Raw genomic sequence first — 20,589 nt, forward strand, 5'->3', positions numbered from 1 at the left:
CTCCCCGTGCATCTGTGACTGGCCGTGTGTTGTGTTGCATGCCGTATGCCTTAAGGGTGCATTCGTACACGTGAGTCGCGAAGGGCGCGCAACCGTCTTGGATTGTCAACAAACAAATGGGGGGACCGTGCTAACTGCAGCTGCGTGACCTGTGGGTGTCATCGATTGCGCTAATGGTTTGTCACTCCTGCCAGGCTGGAAAATCGAGCCACATGCTCGGCTGCTTTTTTAAATAAAAAATGGTTGCGCAGCCTCCTTGTGTCGCAGGTGGGAATGCACCTTTAGTTTCTGAACGTTGTTGCTTGTGATCAGAACCCTTCTTACTTTCAACTGTGTTAACTGCAGGCCAAAAAAGTAGGCGCACGTTCATCTTGCCGCTTATGTCACTTGTATGCGAGGTTGGGGAACTTCGTCACCTAGTATGCATAAAGTTCCAACGTTCTGACTTAGGAGTTGCATGGCACAAGTTGCATGCAAACAGCATGGAGTTAAAGCATGGAAAAAGCATGTTGTATGTTCATGCGGCGATTTGTCTTTGCTTGAGTTTTTTTTTTATGTTTACCTTAAGTAGCACAGCCATCGAAAAACTGTTCCTTGTGCACTCTGCACTCTAGGCAGCACATTTGTAGGGGGCTCTTAATTCATGTGCTTTTGACTGCTCCTCCAGGCGTATTAAGCGCGTGACCTTGATCGAACAGTCATGACAAACGGTAGTTCCGACCAGCTGTGTTAGTGGGCAGCTAGTTCTGATCCTGATTGGCATTTCACTTGTGTGAATGCTGTTTGTTTTGCATTCTATGTTGAATGGGTTAGTGAGAGCGAGATGTGGAGTAACAAGGGTTCAAGCCTTGATTCTGCAGGAAATTTCTGTGAGAACCACATTTACTGTGCGCTGCAGTGGTTAAGACAGTTGGCTACTGTACCGTAATGGCCGGGTTAAAACCTGACCACGGTGGCCGCGTTGCGATGTCGACGAAACACCAAGGCGTCCGTGTACTTTGTGATGTGAGCGCACGTTAAGATCCCCAGGTGGTTGAAATTATTTCAGAGCTCTTCAACCCTTCCTCTTTCTTTTTTTTTTTTCCTTTCACTCCACCTTTCCTACTGTTGCTTACAGAGTGATTCAGGTGTCCACTGATAAGCATGAGAGATACTGTGCCTTTCCTCTCCTGTTAGGGTGTGGGGGAAAGGGAAGGGCGGTGACTGAAACCAACTGTGCCGACTGCTGCTGCAGTTTCGAGAGCTGGTCCCACAACTGGGAATGAGTCGAGGCTAAACCGACCTCCAAAAAACGTTTCTCTTTTTTTGTGGTTGTGAGTTTTGCCGATTCTGAAAGCTGGTTTCGCAGACTCCCGATTGAGAACCCCTGGACATAACTTCCTTCCATAATACAAAAACGAAAGCTGTATGATAGCTAGCCTAATTGTTTCATTTGGATTCTTTCTTGGCCAAATATTTTAACTTGCCTCATCTGCCTGCGCAGAGCACCTGAAATGACGTATCTGATCGCTTGAAAACAAAACAAAAACAAACAAAATTATTTGCTAAGGAATCAACTAGTACCGTATTTACTCGCATAATGCTCGCACTTTTTTTTGTGGAAAATTGATGCTAAGTTGGGGAGGGTGATAATTATGCGGGGAAAATTTCGAGCAGATGTTTTGAAGCGTTAAAAGAAAATTTAAATAAGTGCGAATCGGGATTTGTAGGTCAGCCAAAACATTACTTTCAAGCGGAACTTACCCTTGTTATAAAAGTACAGGGTCGCCAAAAGCACTTTATTTATCGCATGCAGCCTCATCCTCGCTCCCCGCGTTTTGTGGTATAGTGCTCACAGCAGACCGTACAGTTCTACTCTTGATCAGAGACTTGAGTTCGTGTCGACACTGCAATCGCCGTCTCCGTGCTACGCTGAACTGGTTGACGTCTAAGTGCCTGCTGGCAGCACGGTTGCCATGCCGTAGTCCGTACTCGAAAGCTTTCAGCTTAAAAGCAGCTGTATAACTTGCGTACCGCCCCACCCCGATGCAGCACCAAGAACACGGTAGACGGCAGAACAAAGCAAGCAAAACGGACAGAACGAAGGAACAATGACAACGAGACACCTCGCAAAATGGCGGCTACAAGCATCATGGAGGTTAAAAAAAAATAAACAAAAACAAACATAAGTGATGATGATGACATACCCGAGCAGACTATCGCCGCCTGGTAGCTTGTGCACACAAAGAGGCCAGCTAGGGTCAGTAGTGCTCCAAAGATGCCGCTTGTTACTACTAGCAGATGACTCTCGCGGTGGTAATATTGGTTGTGCGATGATTATGTGAGCTAAGAAAAAGTTTTTCGGTTTTTGACGCCCAACGTTGGGGGTGCGAGCATTATGAGAGTAAATACGGTGTATGGCCATGTAGCTTGAGAGAGGGACCGACCATCACTGCTCTGGTATAGTCAGTCGAGTACATTATGTGACAGGCAAAAGCCAAGAGTGCGAACGTTTCTGGCGGCATGTATTGTCTTTTTTCTTCTACTGTCTGTTAAGGGGGGACACTGGTCTTAAAACTATTTGCCTTATTTACCAATCAAAATTTATGCAACTTGGTGAGTTTGTTTAGTTTCTTGTGCAGATTCCAAAACTGGAATTATTTCTTTTGTGATCCAATTATTTCATGAGATAATTACATCAATTAGTCTAATTCTTACAAGAACAAATACAAAATGACCACTGAAGAAAAACTTCAAATGAAAACATTGCTGGACACTAAAAAGAATGATGAACACAACGTTGCAAGCAGTTTTTTGATTAAATTACCTTTCAGTTACAAGAACTTCTAATTTCAGTAATTAACATTCCATTAATAAAACATGCTCTTATGCTTTCTTTGATTTCAACAACTGTTCGCTCTTTTCATGCCTATATTGTAAGAGTCCCTCGTTTCTGTATCCTATATATTTATATGATATCTGCTCCAAATGTCTAGCTTTTACTCCTACACTGTAAGAGCCCTCTTTCCTCTCCTGTATATTTATACCATATCTCCTCCAAAAATGATACCCCCAAATCACAACACCGATGTTAGTCGAAGAAACCTTGAACTTTTAGTGTGTCCTGCCATTAGTATTAATCATTCCGAGCCTCTTTCTTTATTGTTGGCCACCAACTCCACCAGTTGTTCCAAAAGCTTTTTCATCTAGAATTGTGTGTAATGCTTCATATAATGCGAGGTGCACTTGGAAAGTGGGGAGCTGCATTCTTTGCGGGTCCCACTGCGGCCTCATTAGCCTTCGCTGGTTTGGTGTGTTGTTTACAAATCGGGGCAGCAGCTGCGAGCGTGCGATTTAATATGGACACTGTTCCTGTTTTTTATATGTGCTTGCATTGCATTGGACTGTTTCACAGCTGTGTATGTGCACGAATGGTTTCCACACACTGGTCTCTGCTGGTCTTCCACAATGGATACCTATTCAGGTTGTTAGTACCAGTAGCTGGTGGATTTCGTTTTGTGTGGTTTTGGTTCCACCATCGTTGCCTGAAAAGTTTTGCGCGGTTTTGGTTGGTTTTTGCTGCTAGATGGTGTCATGGTGTGCTTGCACGAGTGACCACCTTTGGAAAAAAAAATAAAGGGAGTGAATGAACTACCAGCAGTTTATTGAAAACAGGGTGCACCTGTATTTTTTTAGACTGCTTTTGCGTTAATGGTCGATTTTGTGGTTTAATCTGCCCCATGCCCATTGGTCTGGCACCAACTTGTTTTCCTTTTTCGTTAATTAAAGGTAACTTTTTTCTTTTTGCTCTGCTTTTGCTCCGATGATCACGACTGCTCTTGCTGCTGCTTTGGTTTTTGCTGGTTTTTCGTCGCCTCAGCTCGTTGCATCTGGTTGTGTTTGGCTGTGCAGCGATTTTAAAATTTCGTAAGTTAGGGTTTAATGTACTTTTAAGGCTATAGAAGGATGACGTTTTGGCTGATAAGCGTGTTACTCTTGGTCTCTTGATGTCATGTGAGTTGTGGATTGCATTTAAAAGCTGCTCTCTACCTTCAGTGAACCATTGGTAGTTAAGTGCCAGTCCGGTTGTCTTGTGTTTGTCCTGGTCTTTTTGCGCTGCCTCACTGCACTACGTGAACTGGTTCATGTGATGCTGAACCATTGGTAGTTAAGTGCCAGTCCGGTTGTCTTGTGTTTGTCCTGGTCTTTTTGCGCTGCCTCACTGCACTACGTGAACTGGTTCATGTGATGCTGCACTTTGCCGTTCGTTTCAGCGGTACAACATGGCGCCCTCTGCATGACACCGTTCGTTTAAGAAAGTGCAGACGTCGTGCAGGTCGAGTTCACGAAAAGTTCAGCAAAACTGTGCACCACCTGAGCGGTCAGTGCGGAAATGGTGCAGCTGCTGCTGCTGCATAACAGTAGATGACAGCTTGTGTGACGATGGATTGCGCATTGTGATAGTGAGGCGACCTATAGATTCCCACCCGTCAACAAGAACGGTGCCTGTGTTCGTCAAAGAAACGATGATGCATGCTTCAATCCATGTCTATAATAAGTAAGCACGTGCGTGCGTTATGACGCATGCAGACTCCAATCGTGATCAGTAAAAGTTGTGCATGCTTCGTGCCAGCTTCCACATGGTGCACATGCATCGATGCTGGTTCGCGTCGGCGCTTCATGGCGATGTGCTACTACTTGACAATTCATCTTATTCGGCATGTTGGTGCCGGTTGATGTGAGTGGCAATATTACAGCTAGCCGGCCACATGAATCTGGTCTGCTTTTATAATGAATGAATTTTATCGCCTGTGTATATGACGCTCAGATCAGAGGTGCTAATCATCCCGAACATGAAGGTTTTCAAAGAGCATGTCACACTAAGTACCTGTTGTGCAAGTGCATATATAATGCACCTTAATTGCGGCAGCGGGCGGTCAAAATGCACATGGTCATGACTGATCAACATGCATCACACCGCATACATGTGTTTACTTCTTGTGAGTATGCGCAGCTATTTCCTTGGCGAACTGTTATCGTGTTCTCATTGACAAATAGAATAATTGACTACGGTTTTTTCGCCGTTTATTACAATGCACAGACCAAAAGCATCGCGGCTGGTTAATGGCAAAACTTCGTTGTCGTGCTATTTCAAAATTCATCAAGTTAACCGGGATGTTGGTATCTGCTGACGCGAGTTGCACATGACCGACCGCACTTTGCTTGCGACGCCAAGGCTAGCAGACAACCCGGCCTGCACGCTACCATTCGTTTAGGAAGCAGCTGGTGCCGATGCTGCACCTGAACTGCTGGAACTGGTGCTGTACAGCTGCAGAACTTTACGGAAATGGTGCAGAAAGCGCAGCTGAATTGAACGGACCTATTATGTGTTACGGCGCACAGATTTACGCAGGGAGCACAGAGTTAAGAAGAGGTGCATAAAAGTTGTCTGAGTTGAGGACTATCTATTAGAGGGAAGGTATTACCGGCAGGTGTCGTTGATCTCATGGACGTGTGGCAGAAATTGCATGTGAAGTGCTTTTCTAGACTAATTTGAAACTTGTAGACCTTGGTCGCAGGTCATGCTTAACGCGTTCTTTTTTATCTGTAAATGGATTTAGGAAAAATTCACTTGTATGACAAAATGGTTATTGGCTTTGAAAACAGAGCGTTTAACGAGGTTGAAGAGGCCAAGAATGAAATGCGAGGTAAGGTCCGAAATTTTGTGGACTTTGGCTGTCCATTTCGCTGTGGGATATTCTTGTCTTGACAAGCCCGAGGAGATGTTTTAGAGCTATAATAGCTTGACAATGCTTTTTCAGGTAAATATGTTGACTAGAAATATAAGCGAAAGAGGAGCTTGTCCAAGAGCAGCTGTGACATTCTCAACTGAGTAAAAACCGTGGTCTCGGTCCCACCCAGTGATATTCTTTAGCTTCACCGTTGTTTTAGGATTAGAGATCCATCTAGGGTCACTTTTTAAGTGGTTTCAGAGATTTCAAAGCATGCATCTTTACAAAAGAAAATGACGAATTCTTGACCATGAACCAGTGATGCAATGATGGAGGAAATTCCTGGCATCCTGCATTGACCCTTTGAATCTGGCATGGCTCCAAATGAGCAATTTCGAAGCGTGGTACGAAAAATAACTGCTTTCGACATTTTATTGACCAAACTCTACGCAAATTTTAAATCTCCATTCGAACACAGCTGTTGCTGTCATTGGCTGTTCTCACCAACTGCGGTGACTGGGAGTGCCCCCTTTCCTTCCGCCCTACGTGAATTATTATTCCCCCCCCCCCCCCCCCCCCTTTGCAAAACTTTAAGTGAAGCCAAGCTTCTTATCTTTGGCTGAAATTGGTGGTCATGAAGTCTTCCTAGTTATTGATGTCATGGGTTATGAACTTAGTGGTGCAAAAAAATATTCTTTGGGTCAAGTCCCATCTCCTTGGTAATAGCTGCTGCGCCTTTTGCTGTGTTCATTGTCCGAACATAGACACAATGAGAAGTTGCCCAAAAATTTTGGAATTTTACCAGTGTAAAAATGTTTTGTTATGTGATCCTTTAACACTCTCTTCTTTTCAACAACTTCTTTTCCTTCCCAAGTTACAACTTTGTAGTCAATGTGGGTGAGGACTGTTGGTTTACTTTAGTATCCTTCTTGGAGTCGCTGTGCGCTTCTCTTTTGAGTTCGCACATTTGGGCGCTGATCAAGTCATTAGATGTAAAGATGCAAAGGCGTAGGATTTGCAGAAGGCATGACAGACTGAGTTACTGCAGTAGATTTGCTCTAAGCTTCTGCCAGTACTCACTATGTTGAAGGTGTGACCACATTTGAATTGCGGCGACATTGAGAACTTTGTCCGCGTGCAAAGCATTGTTGGCCCAGCTGTGCCCAATTGCCACTTAAGGCGGCATATAGCCCTGGGCTTTGCTTTAATAACCCATTTCATGTTGGTTCTTGCCAGGTTAGTCTGGTGGAAATAAGGGAAATGTGCTCTGTGAAGCTGGCTGCCCGAACGAATGTGCAATGAGTTTAGGGCAATAGTGGGGTTGCTTTATGTTTTGTTTTGCTTCTGAGGTTAACATTTCTAGAGGGCAGTTGTTGGGCAGACTGGGCAAGTAATGCTGTGCAATGCATTTGCAAACTATTACAAAATGTGCTGCCTTCATTTGCAAGACCTTGGTGAAGTCCAGGCGGTCTGACTATAGGAAAGGTTAAAAAGCCGGGCACAGACATCTGCAGTCCTGTCTACATTCGGGAGTGATTAATAAACCTCTGGGAATGGTTGCTCTGTGTCGTCTGCCTTGTGGGTTGGCGTGTGAGAAGGCTTTGTTTGCCTTGTTTGGGTGTTTTGTGTGTGTGTGTGGGGGGGGGGGGGGGGAGGGTGTATACTTGTGGTGTGAACTGGGGAGCGTGGGGAGTGAGCAGCGTGTCGGTGGAGCGGGGTGTCTGTGGTCCTGCTCGCAGTTGCTGAATAGCGAGGACAGTGGGGACAAGAGTTTCCGCAGGTCGCAGGATCTGCTCATTCAGCAGCTGCTCAAGGCCGAGTCTCCCGACAAGGTAATCACCACCCCCTCCACATCTCTGGGCAGCCATTTTGCTCTCTCTATCTCTGCCCCTTTGGGCCCTCCCATGGCACTTGCATGGCGGCAGAATTGAATTGATGAGGTGACATAGCAAACACAAAATGCGCTGAAGACGGGACAAGAAAGAAAATGGGTAGCGCTTGTTTGTGATTTTTATTGTCCCAGTCTTGAGTGCTTTTGTATTTGCTGACTTGACTTGCACTGGTCTCTGGTAGGTCACACTAGTTAAGTGGGGGAAGGTGAGGGGGGGGGGGGGGGGGGACTATTTATGTTGAAAGGTGTAGCTTGTTGTGGCCATATTCGGATGAACCAAATGCTTTCGGGACCACTTCTCAGGGAGTTTTTGACTCTTTCTGAGGATGTGGAATTTGGCTTGTTCCGTGTTTTTGATGCAGATATTCATGAAAGTCTTCTGGGGGTCTGCCTGACTTAATTCAATTGATCTGACTCAGAACAGCACAGAGGGTTATGGAAAGGAAACTGATAGGTTGAATGCTACGACGTAAGGAGTGTGCAAAATGGATCAGGAAACAAACACTAGTTACCGGCATTCCAGTAAAAATCGAGGAGAAATGGGTATGGGCAGAAAATCGAACGCAAAGGATAGATAACTAGTGATCATCAAGGGTAGCTGCTTGGATTCCCAAGGCAGAGCAAACTTAGCATTAGCGGTAGCTAGTTAGTGCGTGAGTGAGATTTCCAAGTTTGCAGGGGTCAAGGGGATGCAGCTAGCATAGGACTAGTACTTGGTTAATTGGAGGGATATAGTAGAGACCATTGCTCTGCAGTGGATACAGTCATTCTTCTTTCTTCTTTTTATCTTTGATTACCCGCTCTCTTATCTATCTAGCCAGCTTGGGGTGTCACAGTTCCCTTGTGGGAAAGGAGGGAGGGAGGGGTGCAAAGCACAGCATGCAGCTCGATGGGCCGGCTCTCTGGCCAGGTGCAAATTGCATGGAAACCAGCGCCACTTGGCGACACAGTGGTATGCCTTTGGGTGGGGTTTCACAAGCTCATCACATTGTCTGTACGTGCATGAGGTGGGAGGAGGGGTAGCCTCTATGTCCTCTTTTCTTTTACTGGGAGTGTGTTTGGCGACTGAGAGACAACAACTCCAGCATTGCTGTGCGGTTTCTCTTCGATGGGGCCATCGCAGATTGTTTGGCATTGCCGCGACTGTTTCAGCTGTTAATGGTGATTCACTGACAACCCCCAGACTGATGTTTCATAGATTTGGGCCACTTCAGTGTCGGGATTGGGGCAGCTGGGTTAGCCTAAGGCAGAACCTAAACAGTGTTTGCGTGGTGACTGCTGTGCTGAGGGAACCAGGTCTTGCTGGCCTCGTGGAAGCGTGTGTGAACCCATCAGTAAAGAAAGACAAGAACTCTCGCTTCCACTTTTTTTCTCGTCGCTGTATTTTTGAAGTCGCCATAGACAGTAGAAGGAGCCGTCCAATGTGCGGAGTGCGTTTCAGGCAGAGTGGTATTCCGCTCTGCCATCGGCAGAGTAATACGAGGAGGGATCTTGTGGAGTAGTCCACTTGCTTCGGGCGTGTTATTTTCGTACTATGTTCCCTTCACCAAAAAGACGTAATAGCCCTATCGAAACATCTACCTTTAGTCCAAAAACATTAATAATGATTACTTTGGTTGTCAATTGTCGTGGAAGCAAAGTATGCATGCCTATTTTTGTTTTCGAGGGCTTAATTTGCGTCTAGATTGTGTGCAACTGAGACTAGTTACTCATAGAAACTCCAAAAAACAAATTGAAAGCAAAAACATAATTTCCCAGGACTCTTTAGTGCACCTTTAAAGGCTGCCATATACAGCGTTTAGTGACTTTTCGGCAGAGCAAGCTGTATACTCTGTTGCATAACTATAGTGCCCTAGATCAGGCTCTGTTGAGGCATTTTTGCCGTGTGGTGCATTTGTCATTTGCCTCAGTCAAGCTGTGTACCTTCTTGCAACGTGGAGGGGGTGTTGGCCTTTTTGAGGCCTTGGGAGGGTTTTGCACGTAGAGGCGCCTTGCACGCTGTTGTCTGACCCTTTCACTGGTGTCTCATTTGAACGCATGTATCAGCACTTTACCAGCCACGTGCTGTTGCCTGCTGCATGGTTAGTCGCCGCCTCCGCTGTTGAGAAAAACAGACCCAAGGTTGGGGATTGTTTGTGCATTTTGGTTTTGGCCTTGTTTCCTTTCTTGCTTGCGTTCGCTCTTATACATCAGTCAGTTGTGTTCTGTTTATCTGGTTTGAAGCGATTTGTATGGGTTTGGGGGGGGGGGGGGGGGGGAGGCTTCTGTTTATTCCGGGACCTGCGTCCATGTTGTGACATTCATTTAGGAGGTTGCATCTCACTGTGGTGTGACTGTTCTTTTTGTTTGTTTTTTGTTTTCATATGCTTGCTGGCTACTCACTGGCATTTTTCTGTGCAAGTTTGACCTTTGTGGTGACATGTTTTTTTCATGGCTGTAGTATGTCTTAGTGCCAGCTTGTGGTGTGATATTCTGAACCGTATGTTTGGCTGTCTGTGCATGTAGCTCTGGCTCGTTTGTGTGGGAAGTGTTTTTATCTTGTCCACTGGGGAGTTGAGGAGGGTGTTACACCCTTCGCATTGCATTTGTATTTGCATCTCTGTTCGTCTTGTCTTGTTCGGCATGTCCACCTTTTGTTCGTAGTTTCACTTCCTGCGCTTCCGATTGTGAATGCTTTGCTTGGCATTTTTTTTTTCTGCTCAGCTGAACGATTTGCTCAGCACAGTCATTGAAGTTGTGTAGCACGGCTGAATCGTGGATACCATTTTTTTTTTCGTTATTGCTAGATGTTCGTGGCAAGTATATTTGTTTGATGTCTTATACTGTTCTGTTTTGCAAAGCTAGCATGCTTTCTTTTTTGTTTTCTTGTCTGTATTTGACGCCCCATGCTGAAAATACAAACGTTCCCGTCTTCCTTGCTGGACCATTTTGCTTGGTTAGCGTTGAGTGATTGCTATGATTTGTGAAGGTTAGGTCTTTTCATCAACAGGGTTTTTTGCACAGCATTGTTGCTTGTAAGCTGTAGAGAAAAAAAAAATTACATCTAGAGCCTCAGTTAGCCATCTGTCAAGTTGCCAAATATAGTGTAAAGTGAAGTAGATTGGTATGAGATCCTTACATTGTTTGCTGCCTAGCTTGGCTAAAGAGCTGCGAGAGAATGTTTCTTGATTTGGAACAGCGATGCCCATGTAGTTTGGCAAAAAAAGAAAATTTCAGCGCACTTGTCCGTGCTCATTTTGGAGGGTTGTGAAGATGGTAGTATTGGGGAAACAACTGTAAGGAGAACAAAAGAAACTGCTGCACCATGCCTAATCAGCACAAGTCGAGGCAGGACGGCTAGAAGCCAAATGACAGCGAAAGCCTTTCCGTGCTATTTTCCAGCCCGAGGGGGCAGCCGAGGACAGTAGTGGTCCCAAGCGCAAGAGCATCGAGGAAGGGCCCGAGGCGGACCAGGCACCCAAGCGCCCCAACACGACCGGCAGCAGGCCACCCACGGTGAGCGGTGGTCACCTTTCGAGTCTTTCCTCTCTTTTGTTGCCATCTCGGGTGGGCCTGTATCAAGAAGTGCAGTCTGCCTTATGTCCTAGTTTGGTGAATTTGACGTGGGGAGCAAGGGAGCAGAGGGGTGAGGATGGCATGAAATCAGGTGCAAAGCTCGGCTGTGGCATTCTTTCTAGGATTCACATTCATGCAAGGTCGAATATAGAGCTTTCTGTGCTCTGTTTGTCATTCTTTTGCTCGTAGCTATAAGGTACTGATTGCAGTGGATCTATGCATAGCTCCTTTTCTGAAATTTTCCCATGAATTTCGTCCAGCGGGCTCGAAGATCGCTGAGGGGCAGAAATTGTGCTCAGTCTGTCAGTCATCTACCATATTTACTCGCATATTGCTCGCACCACCAATTTTACCACCGCAAGAGTTGTCTGCTAGTAGTAACAAGCGCCATCTTTGGAGTGCTACTGAACCTAGCTGGCCTTGTTCTGTGCACATGCTACCTGGCGGCAATAGCGTGCTCAGGTAGATCATCATCGGTTAAGCTCGTTTTTTTTTTTTACCTTCATGATGTTTGTAGTCGTCGTCATTTTGCGAGGTGTCTCCTTGTCTCATTGTTTCTTCGTTCCGTCCGTGTTGCTTGCTTTGCTCCGCCGTCTACCATGTTCTTGGTGCTGCATCGCGGTGGGGCGGTACGCAAGTTATACAGCTGCTTTTAAGCTGAAAGCTTTCGAGTACGGGCTACAGCATGGCAACCGTGCTGCCAGCAGGCACTTAGGCGTCAACGAGTTCTAGTAGCACGGAGACGGCGATTGCAGTGTCGACACGAACTCAAGTCTCTGATGAAGAGTAGAACTGTACGGTCTGCTGTGAGCATTATACCACGAAACACGAGGAGTGAGGATGAGGCTGCGTGCAGTAAATAAAGTGCTTTAGCAATTTGTGCTTTTGGCGACCCTGTACTTTTATAACAAGGGTAAGTTCCACTTGAAAGTAATGTTTTGGTTATATTTACAATAGCTGACCTACGAATTCCGATTTGCACCTACTTAAATTTGCTTCTAGCGCTACGAAACATTTGCTTCGAAATTTTCCCCGCATAATTATTGTACCCCCCAACCTAGTATCAATTTTCCGCAAAAAAAGTGCGAGCATTATGCGAGTAAATACGGTATTCACTGTTGTGCCATGGTGTGCTGTAGCTGGAATGTGGCCTACATCCTTGAGGCCCATGTTAAAGAGCGCGGATGTGAAGGTTTGCGCTGAATCTGAATTCCCACAACTCGGGTGTTGCATGTTCTTGGAATTCCCCTGTTGTCTTTCTGCACGTTTGTGAGATGCGTTTAGCCGTTAATTTTGCTGCAGGCGTCTGGCAGGGAATGGATTCTGTGCAGAACCTCCCTTTTTTTGACTGTTCGGGATATCGGCCTATCATGCAGAAGTTGCCTGGTTTCTGCAGGCTGCAGTTCGTATACCTTAGAATTTACAACCCACAGGATTTTTAACGTCGAAATTTACCTTGTAGCAGCTTTGAATTTTGGATAATTTATAGCCACGGGCCAACTGCATGTGTCTGGAAAACTCGCAGTCAGTATCTTGTGGCAAAAAGCAATGCTTACACGTGACAGGAAAGAAGGAACAGTCATAACGCTGAGCCATTACAATTGGCTCTTGGGCTCTGGCCGCTGTTGGCTGCCGTCATATCTTGTGCAGCCAGAGTGGCTTGCTATGTATAGGGAATGGTTGTTTATTCTCCCTTACTATCCTATGCTGTCTGTGCCATGAGTGTAACTTCCTGTTGCCTGGGTGCGCGCGCTTGTCTTCCCAAAAGCGGGGGCCAGACGAGTGCTGCTGAAGAGTTGACGCCGTCGACAGGCTGGTCTCACGCTTGGGTCAGGTCTTCGCTTGCATCTAGAGAAAAGGCTCAGCTTGTGCTGCAGCAGTCCGCGTCTAACGAATGCGTGGCTTGCCACAGCTAAGGAAGTCCTTGTGACGCACTTTTGATTGGAACGTGAAAGAGCCGTAAAGGTCTAGTACAAATTGGACCTAAAGCCATTGCAACACTGAAGCTAAGCACCAAAGGTTAAGCGCATGGAATTGATCAGGAAGCAGAGGAAATGAGAAATGGTGGGGCAGCAACTGCCTTAGCACTGAAACAAATTTGGGGAAAGCAATTACGGCACGTGGGCACAACTCCCCTTCTTCAGGGTCCCAGAAGAGATTGAATTTCGATAGCACTTTGATAGATGCAGTTGCGCATTGTACCGTGTTGGTGTCGCATAATAATGTTGAGGTGGGTTTTCCACATGCCTGGAACGGGAAGTGTTTGGTGTGGTGCTAGTTTTCTAAAAAAAGTGGCTTCTACGCCCGATAATGGTATATGAGTGGGCCATAGTTGCTGCTGCTGTTGCTATGCTGGGCTCTTCGTCTTGGGTGTCCCTATCCCGTACATTTCCTGCTGTGCCGGTGGTTGTTGCGCATGTGCTCTTCCAGAGTGGTGGTTCTGTGGGAGACTGCTTCCCCCTCCCCTTACTCTACCTCCCTTCATGCGGTGTGCGCTTTTTTTTTTTTTTTTGTTGCTTCTCCCTCCTGCTCCCTGCCATTGGCCCTGTTCTCCCCAAAAAGATTCCCCGCATCAGTCCCCCAAAGAGCTCATCCCAAAGTGCTCGCCTCCTCCTCCACTGCCAACGCTTGCCTGCGGGAATCATCCAGGTGAGAGGCTGCTGGCGATTTGGTGGAGTGAGCGCCACCTGTGCGACGAAATGGCTGTGCACTTCTTGCAGACTGGGTGGCGGGGAAGGGCGGCCTTTCTGCAGCGTCCACTGTGTGTGTGTGCAATTGTGGCCAGAATATTACGGAGCATTGATTTAGTTATGTAAATCTTCTGGTACATTTACCATTAAAAATTTGAAAATGCTTTACGCATGTACTAACGCGTTCCACTTGTCACAGATCGACCCATGATGTTGTCATGCCTTCTCTGTGGAATTCAAGGCAACACCCAACGTCCCTTATGTAATACTCCCACAGGGGATCATTAAGGTAAACAAAAACCGAACATTTGAGATGCTGAAGCAAGCTTCCTAATATCTGGCTGCTTCTGTACATGCTTGTGAAGTTTTTGAAAGGGAGGCAGCATTTGCTGCATCTTAGTTGCTGAGTGCAGGAGTGTCAGGGTGTCTGTCGCATTTACCACGTAATGCGACGTTGGTCTTGATGAGCTTTTCTGAATGGTTAAGGCGGGTTTGCTGTATTAGATATTTTGGTGTAGACAAGTGCGGTATGGGCAACAAGAGAGCATGGCTGTGACTGAAATGCAAGCTGATGTCATTGTCAGGCTGTTTTAAATGTGCTTCGTTTTCCGTGTTCCTGGTAGTTCAAGACGAGCGGTTAGGCTGGTTGGTTTCATCTGCTTGACAACCACGACAGTGTGCACAAAAAATGTGCACCAGATGAATAGAAATGTACAGTCGACGACCGATTTTTCGGACTCTCAGCGGACCACGAAAATGTCCGAAAAATCGGGCAGTCCGAAAAAACAAATGTGCACCAAAAAAGCTCAATTTATTGCCTATTATTCACTTTGAGGCCGGAAAAAGTTATGAATGCTTTTCTGCACCACGCTCCGCTTCCGTGCTAACAGGTCCACCTGAATTTCGCTTGCATCAGCTCAGCTTGCGTCTGCTGCGCTGCTGCAGGTGAGTCATCATCGTCCTCGCTCTCACACTCCACAAGCACTTGGCGAATAATTCCTGTATCTATACTCTGTTTCATACATCAAGTGCAACACTACCAAAGCTACAGCTCTTGTTTGCGCTCTCCGCATCCGCGATAAAAAATAGTGCCTGCTCTTGACGAGAGGAAATAATCGTTGCTTTGTCTGAAAGCTTAATACATTTTACATTTGCCATCAACTTCATAAAAAGCACCTTTTTTAGGGAGAAAAGGTCTGATTCGGCTAATTTATATGTTTTTTATGTCGTTTTTGTTCGTGCCGCGTTTTGCTGCCCCGCAACCTTGCCAGCTGTGCCACCAGATGGCGCTGGCTGTGCCCTTCGCGCTGCGCATCCCTTTTTGAGAAAATGGTTCTTTGGTGCGCATTTTTTTTATAAGATCCGCTCTGTGAAGATGTCCAAGCATGCGAAGCATGTTATTGCAAACGTGTATGCTCGGAATAGAGCCCGTTTCGGCAGGAACCACTCGTCTACAGAACGAGCGCGTAGTGATACGCCTCCTGTTTTTTTTTTCTTGCGGACTACTTGCGTAGCTTTCGCTGCGTTGCACCTGATGTATGAAACGGAGTATATGAGCCCAGAGCACAGTTCCAACTGGTGGTCCACGTCTGTGAACTTTGAAAACGAGACGGCCGATGGAATTTCGACACCAGCAGTGCGAAGGTCGTGAATGAACTGCTCACTGCCTGACAACTGCTCGACGACGCTCTCCTCATCCAAGGCAGCCGACTCGTCATTCAGCACAAATCCCGCGTCGCGGAAGCAATTGCGCAGCGTTGTGGGTGCTACAGATTTCCATGCATCGGCGAGGGTACTAAATGCTCCAAGCAAATCGACAGAGTAGGTTTTCCCACTGTCGAGGCACATCATAACACCGACTCCGTTGAGTGCCTTCTCGCTGTCTCGTTGCACGAAAAAAAAAAAAATCTTATAAAATCTGGAAACAGAACTGAAGCCAATTCAATAAAATGCGAGCCACAGTAGCGACAGAACGTAGTTCTCGCATCAGCATGACCACGACTAGGCCTACATGGCAAACACACTGAGGAACAAGCAGTAGAAGCGATCACGCTAAAAGGGGGAAAAAAAAAAAAAGCACTCCGGCAGCGACGTTGTCCTGGAAACGGAAGCTGCTAGGCAAATATTATAGCCTCGATTCAGCGTGTTTAGCTAAGGAGTGGCACGCAAGGCCAGCACCAGTTTCGAGGCTATCGAAGGAAAAAGTAAACAAACGATGGCGGCGACACCACTCAAAATGTGTGCAGTTGGCCCGGCTGACGCTTGGAATGTCCGAAAAATCGAATAGCCCTCCTTAGAGTTTCCGAAATTTTGAGCAGCGTAATACATTGACTTTATAAGGTATGTCCTGGGGCCGGGAAAAAGTCCGAATAATCAAGCATGTCCGAAAAATTGGGTGTCCAAAAAATCGGTCGTCGACTGTATTGTGAAGTGCGTATCGCAAAAGTGCTTTGCGATATGTTTCCATCTCCCTTTGTCCATTTTTTTGTGCGTGCTGTGATGAAATGAAGCATTTGCTGGTTGTTGATCCGCATTCAGGAAGCTGCTAAAACAGTGGCTGCCATGTGAGAGACATCAGTGTACAGAAGCATAACATGCGATTCACTGATGTGCGATTCAGTCCAGCTTAGTAGGTTGCATGGGTTTGGAAATCTTTCGGACTTTTTGGTTGCTCTGTTTGTGGGATTGTAAAAGCTGAAAGCATTGCCACTGGAACTGGGAATTGTCGTGCACATGGTAGATTGTTATATTAATTTATTTAACCGTACGGGGAGATCACTGTATGGTAAGTGCGCTTACAGGCCTCCAGCCAGGGCTGCTTGTGCAGCATTGGCCGCTGGTCAAGGAAGGGCTCTTGAATGGCAGGAGCAACAGTTGGCTGTTTCATTGCCATAGAAGCGGTGTGCTCTTGTTCACTCATGTGAGGAGCTTACGAGGTCTGTTAAGGTATTCGACCTTAACTTTTTTTTTTTTTTGAATACTTGATAGGCATGGAAACAAGCGCGCTTGCATCAGCCAACCTTGAACCTTTATGCGCATGTGCGAATTTTTTCCCGTCTGCCGATAGCATCATTCGCTGGAATGCAGCATTTGAGTGAGAGTGCTCTTATCGTTTTTTTTATTGCAAGAAAAATGGCAGAGCGACTGGAGCAGCGCTAGTGCATCAAATTATGCCAGAAACTGGGCGACAGCCAAGTGAAAGTCATTCGGAAGATTCAGACTGCTTTCGGTGACGATGCTATGAGCAGCACACAGATTAAGCAGTGGTGTAACCAGTTTAAAGACGGCCGCACATCGGTGGAGATCGAGCCATGCTCCGGTCAGCCATCAACATGCTGAAATGACCAGGCCATTGCCGAAGTGAATGCTGTTGTGATGCAGGACTGCAGTGTGACTATCCGAGAAATTGCGGAAGAGGTGGGCAGCAGCACTTTTTCTTCACATTCCATTGTCACCGAAGATTTGGCCATGAAGAGTGTTGCGGTGAAATTCGTGCCGAAGCTGCTCATGGTGGCTGCTCACGTGTCGAAATCTCACGGGACATGCTGGATTTCACAAACAGTGACCCCGACTTCATGAACACCATAATTACTGTCGATGAGTCTTTTCTGTATGGTTGCAACCCAAAAACCCAATCCCAGTTGTCATGGTGGAAGCATTCCACATCACCTGTCAAGGACGTCAAGCGCGCAGCAACGTCGGGAGTGATGCTGACAGCTTTCTTTGACTCCTGCAGTGTGGTACGCACCACAGGGTCAAGCAATCACCAAAGAGTACTACAGGGATGATCTCCGTCGCCTACGTGATGTGATGCAGCGCAAGAGACCGAAGTTGTGGTCAACAGGACATTGGCAGATCCATCACGACAATGCTCCTGCACATACCTCGCACCTGATTCAGACTTTTTTGGCGAAAAACCAGACTTGTATAGTTCAGCAGGCTCCCTAACTCCTAATATGGCCTCCTGCAACTCCTTGCTGTTTCCCAGAATCAAGAGCCCATTGAAAGGAGCGTGACTTAGGCAAGCGAGGACATTATGGATGCAAAGACAGCCAAGCTACACTCCATTCCAAAAGAGGCCTTCTTGGAATGCTCCCAACAATGGCAGCACCGCTTGGAGAAGTGTGTGCAGTCCCAAGGAGACTACTTTGAGGGTGATTAGGTTTCCAACGCTCCAGTTGTGCCAGTCTTCTTTTCTTCTTCGGAGAAAGGGCGGATACTTTTCTAACAGACTTCGTATATGTGTCGGCATATGCATGCTGTCATCGCCCATTTGAACTGGAAACCGTCGTCAGTCCTGTGCCTCTTTTCGTGTGTGGCCGAAATTTGCGTGTGATGAGCTAGTGCTCGTTATCAAGCGGCCGTTCAACTTTGCAGTTTAAGCCGGTGTTGTTGAAATTGTCGAGCTTGTGTCAATCGCAGCAGTAGCATTTGTCTTGCACCATCGTTTTACTCGTTGCGCATATCTTGCACCGTTCAAAGCCGAGGCGGATCACTGTTGTCTGACTGAATTCTCCATTCCTCCGTAAATTAGCCTCATTATTTTGCCAAGGAGCGGGTGTGATTGGCAGAACTTTTTCTTGGAACTTTCGTGACATTCAAATGAAAGATGTGTTGACCTCTTTGTTTCGAAGGATATTAGCTACTGTGCTAAATATGCAGGACGTTATGCATGTAAATTGCACAGTGATGACTCTCTGCTTGTCTAATATAGTATGCTTCCTGCTTATCATGTTACATTCTCCCCCAGCTTGTGCATCCCACAGTGTCCAGTAGAAGACTGTGTTTGATTGTGGGTGTCCTGGGCTTCTAATAGTTACAGTACTATACTCCCGAACAGCTTTTTGTGGCTTTGCAGCCAAGGCTACGGAGGTGGAGCTTTCGTCACTGTTCCATATAGTTCTGGCATATTTGGTCTCAGTTACGGTTTCGGTTTCAGTTGAGCCTTTACTTGAAATAATAATTTTCGTGCTGCTAAAAATGCAGAAATTCCTTTCTTTAAGCTACTTAAGGCATAAGCGAACATAAATGGGCACTTGATGTATATCACGCCCTGCATACGCCACCAAAATGAACGCATTGCAAAACCGCACTCAAACTGGCAGGTAGACTTGGTAGAAGCAGCCGATGTACGCTTTGGGAGGTACCCGACAGATGGTACAACCATCCTGTTTGCTCAGTGCAGTGTACTGTCTTGGAATTTGCACTACACTAATAATAATAATAATACTTTATTTTTCCTTTACTACAAGGAAAGGAAAGGAGCAGCCGCTAAAAAGCTGCTTCGAAGAGCAGCTTGACGGGGCTAACATTGTACTGACCTCTGTTGTAACAAAATCTTGATGGGAATATGACATGAATATTGCCGTAATGGTATAATATTGCAGGGCCTGATTTGCGAAATTTATGAAGGGACCATATTCTGCTGCACTGTGAGCTGATGCATTTTGGCTCTGTAGCTTTGGCTGCATATAGCCAGAAAAAGTTGTCCGGCAGTAACAGCCGATGCCACTGTTGTTGGGAATGGTTTCACTTTTATTGAGGTCCTGTTGCTTCTGCCACATTGTGGGGACACAGCTACTACACATTGCTGAGGGCCGTGCCCTTGAATAGAGAGACACCAAACTTAAATTTCATGTTGATGGACTGCCGCACTTCGCTGATAGAGAGGCTGCTTTTGCTGAGAACAGCTTGGAAAGAGTGAGAGATGGAAGAGAATGCGCCAGTGATGGGCTGTAACAACTGAATTGTGGTGATATTGGGAGAGCTTATCTTTTTCTTTTCTTTACGGAGAAACAAGGATTGCATTCCAAAATATTAATCTTGTAATGCACCTGTTTTCAAGAAATACTCAGCAAGTTATGAAAATTTCAGGATTTCATCCGTAATCAGTAATCCCTCTATTACAGGAATGTAAAGAAGCCTGAAAGATTTAATAAGGAAGAAAATTTTTGCATAATAATCACATTCAGCTAGTTTTGATGAGTTCTGAATGCCAGAGGACAAAGAAAGTGCGTTAAATATGCAGGGGCAATGAGTACATCAGGGGAAAAGTTCTAAACTGCCGCATTTTCTGCCAGTGAAGCATTACGACACAGTCTGTTCTGCCATTAGTGAATTTGTACAAATTTACCACGCAGCTGGCCTCCCGCATCTCTGGCAGCTGGTACATTGACCTTGCTTTGAAAACAGTATTAGAGAAAAACTTCCGTGAAAAGCGTTTGAAATTTGTGTAGTTCAGCTTTAACAGGGTTAGGCTAAGCTTGGCTTTGCCAGCATGTGCCTTTGTTTTTTCTTTTTTGCCACACAAGAAAGGCAGAGAATGCTAACCGGACATGAAACTGGAAACAAAAGCCATGCCTCGATTTATAGCGGCATAAGATGGAATCACGGGGGAAAAAAAGTGATCATTGGCTCAAAATTTGTCACCTCAGCAGGGAGGTCTTCTGCTTGTGAAAACAGTGTTTGAAAAGACACAATCGTCCTCTGGTCCCTTTATCTATCTCGGCAGATGGAGCCGTGTCAGCAACCCTCAAAGGTTACCCGTTTTGGGGCACCCACAATGTTCAACACCGCGAGAGGTGCCGCATGCATGTTTGTTTTCGCGAACTGCCTGGGACTGTGACGACACTGGCCTGTGTTGTGTTTACACATTTGTTGTTGGTGGCGTTTGTGGTTCCCCTGCTGCGCTTGTGTTGACTGACTTTTTGTTCCCCCATTTTTTTCTTTCCCTGTTGGTCCT

At 46.1% G+C, this 20,589-nt stretch overlaps 1 protein-coding gene and 1 pseudogene across 21 annotated transcripts in view; both read left to right on the top strand.

Annotated features, from left to right (window-relative positions):
- The window catches only part of LOC146193354 (uncharacterized), a 644,795-nt gene that overhangs the window by 560,364 nt on the left and 63,842 nt on the right, over window positions 1-20,589 (top strand). For 7 of the 21 annotated variants that reach the window (XM_084602711.1, XM_084602708.1, XM_084602709.1 and 4 more), the window contains 4 exons: window positions 7,451-7,543; window positions 9,649-9,723; window positions 10,957-11,097; window positions 13,720-13,806. In XM_084602711.1, the coding sequence (XP_084458837.1) occupies window positions 7,451-7,543; window positions 9,649-9,723; window positions 10,957-11,097; window positions 13,720-13,806 (396 nt within the window). The remainder of the gene's footprint in view (window positions 1-7,450; window positions 7,544-9,648; window positions 9,724-10,956; window positions 11,098-13,719; window positions 13,807-20,589) is intronic. The other 14 variants (XM_084602714.1, XM_084602716.1, XM_084602720.1 and 11 more) reach the window with 11 other exon arrangements.
- On the top strand, window positions 15,917-20,584 carry LOC146193355 (protein GVQW3-like; annotated as a pseudogene).

This window comes from Amblyomma maculatum, chromosome 4 (genome assembly GCF_055883805.1).
Source record: "Amblyomma maculatum isolate TAMU_Amacu chromosome 4, ASM5588380v1, whole genome shotgun sequence".
Taxonomy (NCBI): Eukaryota; Metazoa; Arthropoda; class Arachnida; order Ixodida; family Ixodidae; genus Amblyomma; species Amblyomma maculatum.